Source organism: Silurus aristotelis, assembly GCF_946808225.1.
Source record: "Silurus aristotelis genome assembly, chromosome: 27".
Taxonomy (NCBI): Eukaryota; Metazoa; Chordata; class Actinopteri; order Siluriformes; family Siluridae; genus Silurus; species Silurus aristotelis.
Genome location: NC_139600.1, coordinates 2,432,396 through 2,444,715, shown reverse-complemented (window position 1 = coordinate 2,444,715; position 12,320 = coordinate 2,432,396). Strand labels below are relative to the sequence as shown.

General features: G+C 38.7%; 1 protein-coding gene and 1 long non-coding RNA gene across 2 annotated transcripts in view; both read right to left on the bottom strand.

The window, feature by feature from the left end:
* Positions 1 to 832: 832 nt before the first annotated feature.
* On the bottom strand, positions 833 to 1,621 carry LOC310721531. The gene is made up of 3 exons (XR_014532090.1): positions 1,573 to 1,621; positions 1,263 to 1,363; positions 833 to 1,034 (listed from the first exon to the last, which is right to left on the bottom strand). It is a non-coding gene; the product is annotated as an uncharacterized lncRNA (long non-coding RNA).
* Positions 1,622 to 8,764: 7,143 nt separating this feature from the next.
* The window catches only part of LOC310721529 (putative C-type lectin domain family 20 member A), a 31,812-nt gene continuing 28,256 nt past the window's right edge, over positions 8,765 to 12,320 (bottom strand). The window contains exons 5-7 of the mRNA XM_083533268.1: positions 10,672 to 10,763; positions 9,332 to 10,546; positions 8,765 to 9,269 (exon numbers count right to left, since the gene is read on the bottom strand). Of these exons, the coding sequence (XP_083389394.1) occupies positions 10,433 to 10,546; positions 10,672 to 10,763 (206 nt within the window). The 3' untranslated portion in view covers positions 8,765 to 9,269; positions 9,332 to 10,432. The remainder of the gene's footprint in view (positions 9,270 to 9,331; positions 10,547 to 10,671; positions 10,764 to 12,320) is intronic.

Here is a 12,320-nt window from a genome sequence, read left to right as displayed (position 1 = left end):
AACCAAGATGATCCACTGACAGTCAATGATTTCACAATGGAGTTTTCGCTTGAGTTTCTCACACTTGCCAGGTCTGTGTGATACTGCCGACAGTAACTCTGAGCATCGGACCATGTCACTTTCAATTGGATAAACATATATCTGCTGGTACCAGTGTAGCTTCCTGTAACCATTTCAAAACATTTATTTAAGCCTTTTTGAATAAAAACATTTAAAACCACAATAACTCTTCAATGTGAAAATGACCAAAGAACACTATTTCAACTGCTTTTATGTATAAATGGGATAACTGGGAAAAATTATAATTTTTTTATTGAAGAACACTGAACCTCAGTTCACTCCACTGTACACATTAAAATAATAATCAAAGAGAAAAGACCTAGGCGGCAAAACTGAATCGTGCAGCAGGAAAATCTCAGCAGAATCTCTAGTAAACATCATGTTTCAGAGTATTCAAGTTCAAACCAAGCATAACAAAACATGATAAGATTTTCCAAAGCAGGAGGAAAAATAATTCAGGCCAAGACTAAGCAGTTTAAATAGAGCGGGACCCTGGAGCAACAGTTTAAAGCCAATTCACGACTCCAAACATTGTTTTTTTTAGAACTTTCGCTGGCTAACATTTATCTTACTTTGGAGGACAAAAAGATCTTGTTCCTTACCATTAAAGCAGATGAAGGTCATAAGTGCTGTACAGGAATTATCAAACCAGCCATTTGGATTTACCACACCACAGCTTTGTTTTGCACGCAGGTTGTCAGGATTTGGCAGATACCAATTGCTAAAACTTCCTAGAGGCTCATTTTTCATTGACCAGCGCCAGCTATTGACGTCGTTATAAAGTCCAATCCAAATGCTGTCAGCACAGTTTTGACTGTTTGCTATATCTTGAAGTTGGGTAATTTCATCAGGAGTTTCAAAAGTAGCCAAGTCAGTGTACATGGACCTGCAGTAAGTCCTCGCATCAGTCCATGTTTCTCCATTAAGGATCAGATGGTACTTACGATAGACAGCATGGACAATGGGGAAGATTCCTGTGGAGCGAAGTTTTAATGTGCAATGTTAAATTGGTTAAAAAAGAATTTCGATTTGGATGTTTTAGGTATCACATTCGAAACAGCAGAACTTCCAGTGACACATTCAGAACTTTAAATAAAACTACTAACTACTTTTCACCCAAAAGTTACTAATATTAGCAATAATGTAGTAACACATGGGTATATTTCAAACATTCTACCTCAGACATACATGCTTTTTCTTACCTGTGATAAACAGGAGAATGATCAGATGGTGTCGCATCCCTGATTTGCGATTGAAGATCTTAGCTCGATGCCAGAAATGTAATGAACGTCCCTCAGCAGCTCTAATAAATAGAGTAACCCTCCATTTAAACATCTGAGTAAATGTTTCCACATTCAAAACATTTTCTAATAAGAAGCTTTCATGAATGGAGGAAGTAAGTGGAAACAGTTGGGTGAAACATCACTTAAAAAATGACTGAAAGTAGTTTAAATTACACAGACACTGAAATGTCCATTCAAATTTGATTTGATGTAGAATACTGAAAGATACCTGAAATCTGGAGAAAGCAAAATGCTGTGTGGGCTGGTGTCCCTCAGACAGCTGGTTAAAACTTACCTGGTTGTTTCTTTTCTTTGGGAAACATCTTTTGCATGCACTTGAGCTTATTTAACTACTTTAGGAGATGTAAATGATAATGAGTTTAGATCTATGCTTATGCGAAACATAGAGCAGACTTTAGCAGGCACTCTTCAAATACTCATGGGGTCTAAATAATATATCTGTATTATATATTTAGATCCTGTTCTAAACCCTTTAAATATTTTCTATAAATTATTTTTTCTATATCTATGTTCTTTGTCACAAAGCTTATGCAAGTCACCTGGCTTTATTTTCCCTGCTTTATAGGTTTAATCAAAGCAGAAGGAAATTACTTCTTTTCATGTTTAGGTAGATGATTAGGAAAATGAGCCTCGTTTGTTTGAACAGAGGCCGAAGGTGTCTGAAGAGTGAAGAGAGGTCATTTAGATTATTTTTTATTTTATTTACCAAGACACACCAGAGTATACAGTATATACACATCAAAAAGACCCAACTTTATGTAACATCACTGAGAAGGTGTCCAATTATTCCAATCTAAGATACTTTTGGGTTATTTGACCTAATCTATTAAAATACCTGCTTTGCTGTTCTGAACATTTTCAGTAGTCCAGGGATTAGATCACAGCAGGAGACAGTTCACTGCTTTAGATATCAGTAGTGGTATATAATACACTTTATTGTCAAAAGTATTGGGTCGCCTGACCTTTCCTGCCAAAAGGTCAGAGGCATTTGATTGTACAGGACGTCTTTTGATAAAATTTTGGATTCACTTGAACTTTGAAACCCAAACCTGTTCCAGCAAGGCAAACCCCTGTGCACAAAGTGAGCTCCTTGAAGATCAGGAGCTGGTACGCTACCTGCAGTCATACTGCCACCAGGACCAACAGAGTGGAACCGTTATCTCCCCTGGGCTGAGTATGCGCAGAACTTGCGCCAGGACACCACCGGCCTGACACTGTTTCAAGTGTGTGCTTTGTTTCCAAACCCCCCCACCATCATCAGACGACCATCCCACGAACCCGCAGTAGGTTACTGGTTACGGAAGAGCGTGCGGGTGTGGGAATCAGCACACATGCAACTCCGACATACCCTCAGAACCAGGTATTGCGGACTCTCGGAGGTCGGAGGCCCCCTCCTACCAACCAGGGGATCAAGTTTGGTTGTCCACCCGAGACCTGAGACTCTGGCTGCCCTGTAAGAAACTCAGTCCCCATTTCATTGGGCCGTCCGGATCATTTGGCAGGTCAGTGAGGTGGCCTATCGACTAGACCTGCCCCTTAGGTACTGCATCCATCTGACCTTTCATGTGTCTCTCCTGAAACCCTTCACACCATCTACCACAGAGCACCCTGAAGCAGCACCTGGCACTCCACGCTACCCATCCCAATTGCCTCACAGCACGGGGTTGTGGCTGCCCCAGGGGCCGGGTTTGGGCATCAAGAAACGCCCCTGGAGGGGGGGGGGGGGTAATGTCAGGGAACCACTGGCCACGTCTTCCCTTAGCACCCAGCATGCTCGCAGCGCCGCGCCCACTTACTAACAACCTTCACCTGTTTCCCCATCATCTCTCCCCCTACTTAAAGCCCCTGTTTACACTAACTCACTAACTACAGTTTACTCTGGAGATCATTCCTGGACTACCCGTACAAAGGACTATACCTGGTTTTTTTTAGTACTACTAAGGACTATACCCGTTTTCCGGTGCTGTTACTTCCTGGCTTTTGTTTGTTCTCTGAAAGACTATTAAACCTCATTTATGGTACTTCGGTTTCCGTCCCTTGATCACCGCGTGACAGATGGTGATTATAGGGTTTGGAGTTCAATTTATTGTGGATCTTGTAAGAAATACATTCAAATATAAAGATATTGATGTAATATTTTAAAAGATACAATGGAACGTTATAGAATTGTTTATAGGGTAAAAAAAAGAATAAGCTTTTACTTCATCCTGCTCCGTTTCGGACATTTTGTCATTTATAACATCTTATGGGTGTGGCTTTTCTATAGTTTTTTTGGGTTTTTAATTTTGTTTTATATTGTGCTTTGTTCGAAGAACAATATTAATTGAAACGAAATGAAATAAAAAAAGTGAAATCGTCATTTGGAACAAACAAATTGTAGGTGCCAGTGTGTATTAAGTGCAAGTGTCCTGTTGTATATTCGCAACCCAACCAAAACACATCCAAATAGCCACAGTCGACATTTAGGCAAATTAAATCAGGTTCTAGGATTCAGTGTGTTACTGTGCAATCACAAACACCAATAATACAACCTACACCACAAATTTCATTTTGTTTAAACATCTGAATCTACTGTAAACGTCTGTAGGATTCTATTGCTTCATATTGCTCATGTTACACCAACAATAAAATTTACCACTTATAGCACATTCAGAAAGTTTTCAATAAAACAACTCACCAGAGGGGGATTCCAGAAAGCAGGTTATGTGATATACAGTACCTGGGTAAGTTTAAGGGTAAGTAACGTATGCTTTGAACATAACCTGCTCCAGAGAAGAGTCAGTGTAAAGATTAGGATCGAGTTTCAAAAGGATCGATCATTTATTTAACAAATCAGCGCTGAACACAGCACGTTTTGTGCATCGCTCTTTGTTTCGTTTTTTTTGTTTAATAGGTGATGCAAAACATGTGGGAAAGGCAACACTGTGTGTGGGGCAGTTTGTACACTCAAATGCTTCCTTCACACTTTTGTGCAATTCCCTGGCCATAAACCACTGAGAGTCATTATAGAGGAATTCTAGTGGTGGGTTTGGACTTTTAATGATATTCTTTGAAACAATTTAAGTTACATAACACTTCTTAATCTATCCATATATCCATATTGTAAACAGCCACAATCATTAACTTTCCGTTTCAGAAACATTTTCCAAATTCTTTTTGCAATTGGGTGCATTGATGGAACCCACATTCCAATTAAAGCTCCTTCAATCAATGAAGGAGACACTGTTTAATAGGAAGTCAATCAATACCATCACTGTGCAGGTAACAATAGATAATTGGCTGCTAAATCTTTTGGTGTTTAAACCATTGAATCACCCACATTACTGATCTCTACTAACTGGGTAATATGATGCCACCTACATCACCACTAATGTTGAAGCCAAATGGCCAGGGTCTGTAGGTGATGCCAGAATGTTTAGGTAGTCGTCATACTACAAATTTAAACAGGGTATATTTTGCCTTACATAATTAAAAAAATATATTGATATTTATATAAAATATACACTTTTACTACCATTATAGGGCTAATCAGTGGTTACTTGCTGGGGGACAGAGGGTATTGTCTGTCATATATAGGTTATATATACAGTATATAGGGTAAAGGTTGTTTTACAGCTTAGGATCAGCCAGGAGATGTCCGCTCAGGGTCATAACAGTTTCAAATTTACATTTCTTTTTTTTTATATAAAATAAACAAAAACCCAACACATTTCAAAGTCTCTAAAAAAAAAACAAAGTGAAAATCCAAAACGTTTTGGAAAGGATTAATTTTTTATTTTTAAACAAAAATCTTCACTAGATTTGCAAACAGGGCTATACAGATACACAGATAAATGCCAGACAAACGTCTACTCAAACAGTAGGGGGGACTATAAACAAGCAAAGATACTACATAGCAAGGGAACTTATATAAATAGACACTGGGAGAATGGAACACAGGTGGCAGCAATTACTCCTAACAGGCACTGGGGGAACAATGGCGACATCTGGTGGACAAAAGCAGCAGTGACACATTCATTACAGGACTTCTTGTTACAGGACAACTTTTGTGGCCAGTACAGCATCAGTAGATTTTGGGAACTACAAAGACAAGTCTTGCACAGTGGCCAGAAGAATTCTGAAACCTTTTTTCTTGCAGAACAGTGCAAAGGTCACTATATGATTCACCACGCTGCTCTTAATTGTGGAATGAGCAATGAGTGAAGGCTGGCCACCTGATCAGAGGCCAATAGCAGGTCATTTACCACTTTAACCAGCGCTGTCTCTGTGCTTAATCTTGAATGATACATTTCACAAATGTTATTCCAAAGTAGATGTGAGCAGAACTGCTGTGCTACAACCTTTTCTACGATCTTGGAGATGAAGGGGAGGTTTGATATTGGCCTATAGTTGGATCTTCAAGATCAGGTTTCTTAATTAGGGGGTTGAAAACTGCAGTTTGAATGGTTTATGTACATAGACAAAAGAATTTAAAAATTTTTAGAAGAGTTTTGATTGCTAGTACAATTATTTGTGAAGAAACATATAGGTAAAAATAGGTAAAAGCACATAATACATGGTGGCAGTTTTTTCTTTTCTTATTTTTTTATTATTTATTTACAATTTTTTATTTTTTTTTTAAAGGGAGCTACATTATTTAGGAGTGTGGTGGAGTAATTATTCTAGATATTCAGTAGCACAATCAAGCTCTGTGGGGTCAGCTGATAATCCAAATCATCGTGGTGAAGTCTGTTGCAGCCAAATCTGGTGAATTTGCATACTTTGCCCTCTTCCTGAAGATCCAGATCACCGTTTTAACACCATTGTGGAGATCCAGCGTGAATCGCAGAAGGTGCTCGACACACTAAATAGAAGCCTTCCAGATAAAGAGTACTTTCTTGTAAACAGAGCTAATTTTTAAAACCTTTCGATTCCACCCTCGTATGTTTGAAATAAAATCCACAAATCCGCTAAAAAAAATCTGAATTGGGCCCTGTGGTCTATAAGTAATAATTAATGAATTTGACAGACTAGACATGAAATTCTTGAAAACTAAATACATTATGTTGCTGTAAAGAACTTTGAACATGTTACATTAATGTTTATTTGTGTGCTGCTCGGATTATTATTAGAAATAACTTCAATGCCTCACCCGGGAACCAGTTTTATTAAAATCTAAGTTTTTGTTTTGTTTCATCCATATTCCTTTTAAAAACAGTACATTAAACTCCTGACCAGTAATAATTTCATTTAGAATCAGTGCCTTTTACATAATACATTATATTAAAAAGTTCTATCTGCAGAATTTCTACATTTTAGTTTCACTCAATGAACAGACACAGATCCAGACTCTTGTCTGCTCTCTGGCCTTGACTCTGGATTTCCAACAAAAAACTTGGCTTGTTTTTAGACTATGCTATATAAGATAGCCAGAAACAATGGTGACAACTTGATGAGTAGTATGGATACTGTCTCTCTCACAGGCCAGCATTGCCCTCAATATTAAAGCTCATATTGTTTTTGGAGCCCCATTTGGAGCAATTGAGTGTCCATAACCTGCTGTAAGTTGCATTCCCACACCTCACTGGGATGGGCTAGAGATTATTGCCTTTGCTAATTTATAGACCTCTGTAATGTTCATTTTAACAATCTCTGACTGTCAAAAGATATATTAATGGCTCATACATTAAACAAACAATTTTAGGATTATCTTAGATGCCCCCTAAACCTAAAATTTTATGATTACCTGCTATGTATGGAGCCCTGGCTCCCGGCATCCAGACTTTCCCCTGCAGATAATGTATTGCTTTTACTCCAAATTTTTTCTCACTAATTTGGTCTTGGTTTATTTTCCACCCACCCCTCTTACCCAGATTGCATGGTCAATTAATTAATATTAACATTAATATTAATCGTATACCTTTCTCAGACCCTACCAAAAACCAAATCTCAATAGAAAATCCCCCCCCCCCCCAAAAAAAAAAAAAAAAAAAATCTCTGCTTTTTGCATAAACATTTTATCCCTTATTTAATTCTTATTCTTCTTTCGGCTTCTCCCATTATGGCTCACCACAGCGGATCATCCATCTTCATACTTTTCTGTCCTCTACATCTGCCTCTTTCAAACCATCCACCTGCATGTCTTCCCCCACCACATCCGTAAACCTCCTCCTTGGCCTTCCTCTTTTCCTCCTTCCTGGTGGCACCATCCTCAGCATTCTCTTTTCGATATACTGTACCCCATGTCCCTCCTCTGCACATGTCCAAACCATCTCAATCTAGCCTCCCTCACCTTGTCTCCAAACCATCCTACATGCACGGTCCCACTAATAAACTTGTTTCTAATCTTGTCAATAGTCGTCTCTCCCAGTGAAACTCTCTATTACTTTGCACTGTTCCCTGCAACCACAACCACTCCACTGCCCTCCCTCTCATTCACACACATGTACTCTGTCCTACTCCTACTATCTTTCATTCCCCTTTGCATACCTCCACCTTTCCATGCTCTTCTCAACCTGTTTCCTACTCACACCACAAATCACAATATCATCCGCAAACATCATAGTCCACGGAGGCTGTTCATCAACCTGTTCATCACCACTGCAAACAGGAAAGGTTTTAGAGTCGATCCTTGATGCAGTTCCACCTCTACCTTGAACCAGTCTGTCGTTCCTACTGCACACGTCACTGCTGTCATACTGTCCTCATACATGTCCTGCCCCACCCTCACATACTTCTCTGACACACCTGACTTCCTCATACAATACCACAACTCCTCTCTCCACCCTGTTTGTATCGCAAACAATTCAACTCCTTTTGACCTTCTCTATACTTCTCCATCAACATTCTCAAAGCAAATAATGCATCTGTGGTGCTCTTCCTCAGCATGAAACTATACTGCTGCTCACAGATGGTCACCTCTCCCTTATTCTCAAAAACCGGTACCAGCACACTCCTTCTCCATTCCTCAGGCATCCTCTCACCTTCCAAAATCTTTTTAAACAATCTGGTTAAAAACTCCACTGCCATCTCTCCTAAACATCTCTATGCTTCTACCGGTATGTCATCTGATCCAACCGACTTTCCACTCTTCATCCTCTTAATTGCTGCTCTCACTTCCTCCTTACTAACCCTATCCACTTCCTGCTTCACCATCTCCCTATCATCCAACCTTCTCTTTTTCTCATTTTCCTGCTGCTAAAAATACTCCCTCCATCTTCTCAACACATTCTCCTCACTAGTCAACACATCTCCATCCATCTCCATCCTTTATTGCTCTAACTTGCAGCACATCCTTCCCAGCTTGGTCCCTCTGCCTGGCCAATTGCTACAAATCCATTTCTCCTTTCTTATTGTCCAACTTCTCCTAAAGCTCCTTATATGCCTTTTCCTTTGCTTTAGCCACATCTTTTTTTCCTTTCCTGCCGCATCTTCTTGTACTCCTGCCTATTGTTCTCATCTCTCTGTCGATCCCAATTCTGTTTCTCCAACCTCTTTCTCCTTATGCTCTCCTGCACTTCCTTATTCCACCACCACGTCTCTTTGTCTTCCTTTCTATTTTCAGACGTCACACCAAGTACCTTTCTAACTGTCTCCCTTATCACTTCTGCAGTAGTTGACCAATCATCCCACACCTCTTCACCACCACCAAGTCTTCCTCCTTCCATTTCCACCATCTTATTCTTCTTTCAGTCCTTACTCTCCTCCTTTTCTTCTTCACCTCCAAAGCCTTCCTACAGACCACCATCTGATGTTGTCTAGCTACACTGTCACCTTTAGGTTGCATCTCCTACATGGAACATAGTTCACCTGTGTGCACCTTCCTCCACTCTTATACATCAACCTATGCTCCTTCTTCTTAAAATACATATTCCCTTCCAAGTAATAAAAACCTGTCCACCACACTCATACACTCTGATAGATTGCCTCCAATAAACAGGAATAATAATAATAAAAACACTGCTTCATTGCTGGAGTCACTTAAGAACTTCGAATTTTCAAACTGCATTGTAAACTTCTGATGTCCTGATGTTCCCTGTGGTCTGATTCCTTCTTCTGTAAGACAGCTTATGAAAATTATGTTTGTCATTTTCTTAAAAAGCTACTTTCCCTAATAAAAGCAGAAGGAAATCTCTGTGCAGGTACTGGGACCTGCTACGTGTCACGTGTGTTTACCTGAAATGTGTTTAGTTTTCTCTGCCAGTGGATGGTAGGACAGAGGGTGTTTCTGATGTTTAAAGTGGCGTGCTGATCAGATGACGTTTATATCCATCATGAATAAAAGCGTGTTCAGGAAACAACTCGAATCATATGTATTAATGAACTTATAATAAATGGTTGTATTGAGTGGTGATATTTAGTTCTGATGAAGTGTTAATGTTTTATAGAGAACTAAAAAAAACAGCTGTGTTGTTTTTCTGTTCATGTTGTTTCAAGGCAAGTTTTCAGATGAAGGAGAAACCTTTTCCCAGTGGCACAATCACAGAACACAAATAAAAGAAAAGATGAAGAGGAAAACAGTCTTTAATAAACCCAAAGCAGACAGATTCGAAATGGGATCAATCTCTTGCCCAAAAACAGAAAATGGCAATCAAACAATACAAAGAGACTAAGACATAAAATCCCCAATATGGAGGAAAAGAAATAAATTAATCAGAAATATTCATGGACCGAGCAAATACACTAAACACAAAGGACACTGCGATCACTGCGGACACTGTGATGCGATCGGTAAACTTCTCTTAGCTGTTAAATTCTTTTGAATATTTAAATAAGTGCAAACCTCTTTTTTCCTTCCGGTGCCACCAGGAAATGTATGCAAATTTATTTCAAAAGATTTTCATGATCTTTAGGATATGTTTCAAATGTTTTATCCTGTTCATCTCTCATCATTACAGGATCTTCTAAGCTTTAAATAAAACATAAATAAGAATTATTGCTGAAAATGACAAACGTGCTAGCTAGCTATCTATGTACTATATTCTCACAACATTCTACCTTACACTACCCAGTACACCCAGTAGGAGGGCAAGTTTAAAATCTGTTACTGGGTGATGCCTCATATCACTGAACTTCATCCACAGACACATCTAACAAAAGGTGGTTGTTGTACGATTCCCTTTAATCCTTTTGAAAACCAGTCCATCTGACTGCTGTCTCCATCTCACTGTGATGTTCCCTTGATTACTGAACATCTGCCGGATCTGCAGAACAGAACAGGATGATCATTAGTGATTACGATTAAAATAAAGCATATAGCTAATGTTTAATGAAAACTCAGCTACAATAACGAGACATAAAATGTAGTACATTATAAAGGTGGAACCACCTTATCCAAAATGGCCACCTTTACTCCAGGATCATCCACATCCTGATTGGACTGGATCTTCAGTCTTGCTATTTGCTTCTTCCCTGTGATTACTAAAAGCACACACACTTAAATGTACATTCAAAATAAAATGTGAAATAGTTTGAAATTGAGATTTATCTCACCTGTCTCACAGAAGAAAGGTATTATTTTTGAGCACAGAACATCAGCAGTCACACCATTTAAAAACAAAACACAGTTTTCTTGTTTGAGAGAATTATCTGGTTGTCCAGCAAGCCAGGGAATAGAGGTGAAGTTTGTCTGGTCTGACCACTTCCAGGTATCTCTGAATAGACCAAACCAGGATCCTCCACTGACTGATAGTGAATTCACAATGGAGTTTTCAGCTGAGTTTCTCGCACTGGCCAGGTCTGTGTGATACTGCCGACAGTAACTCTGAGCATCGGACCATGTCGATTGCATATTGATAAAAATATAGCTGCTGGTGCCAGTGTAGTTTCCTGTAACCATTTCAAAACAGTTATTTAATCCTTTCTGAATGAAAACATTTAAAGTCACGGTAACAATTCAGTGTTAATTGTAGAAAGAACACTTTAGATTGCATAAACGCCATCATCTAAAATATAAATGGAGATTGGCAAACGAAAACTTTCTTACCATCAAAGCAGATGAAGGTCAATGGTGTTGCACACTGAGCATCAGACCAGCCAGCTGGAACCATTGCACCACAGCTTTCTTTTCCCAAACAGTTGTCAGGATTTGGGGGATACCAATTGCTAAAACTTCCTAGAGACACATTTCCCATCGACCAGCGCCAGCTATTGACGTCGTTATAAAGTCCAATCCAAGTGGTGGAAGCACAGTTTTGACTTTTTGCTATATTTTGAATTTGGGCAATCTCAGCAGGAGTTTCCAAAGTAGCCAAGTCAGTGTACATGGACCTGCAGTAAGTCCTCGCATCAGTCCATGTTTTTCCATTAAGGATCAGATAGTACTTACGATAAACAGCAGGGATGATAGGGAAGATTCCTGTAGAGTGAAGTAGAGTTTTAAAGGTGTCATACCATATTTCTTTTCTTTATAATTTACTTAATTATTTAGTTTTGGTATTTTCATTCATCTTGTGTAAAGTTTTTTAGATCTTGATTTTATATGTAAAGCATTTCAAATATGCAGTATGTTTCACATGATACTTAAACAAATGTTCAAAAGAATTTCCCTTTAAATGTACTTTGTACTCAGGTACTTTATAGTCATAATAAATCAATCATTTTTGTCACAAGACTCTTTGTTTAATTAACTCAGTTTATGTAAAAAGTCTCTATATTACTCTAAGTGCACTTATTAATTAATAGATTATAGAAATATACACTATAATAGAGGAATTTGAATGAGTCAAACACTGACTCACTTTATTTAACATATCATGAGTAAAAAAAAAAATACAAAATTTATGTAAATAAGGTCACAAGTGTTGTGGCGAGTTCTAGTTCATCATTTGGAGTTTCTTCCATCATTTATACCTCTTTAAATGTTCTGCTTGCTGTTGAACTGATGCTGAACTGTATGTTAGTGATAAGTAGATACACCAAGCGCCAATCAAAACATCCTGATCGGCGACATGCTGCGTGTTTGACCAGTTTTTTTTA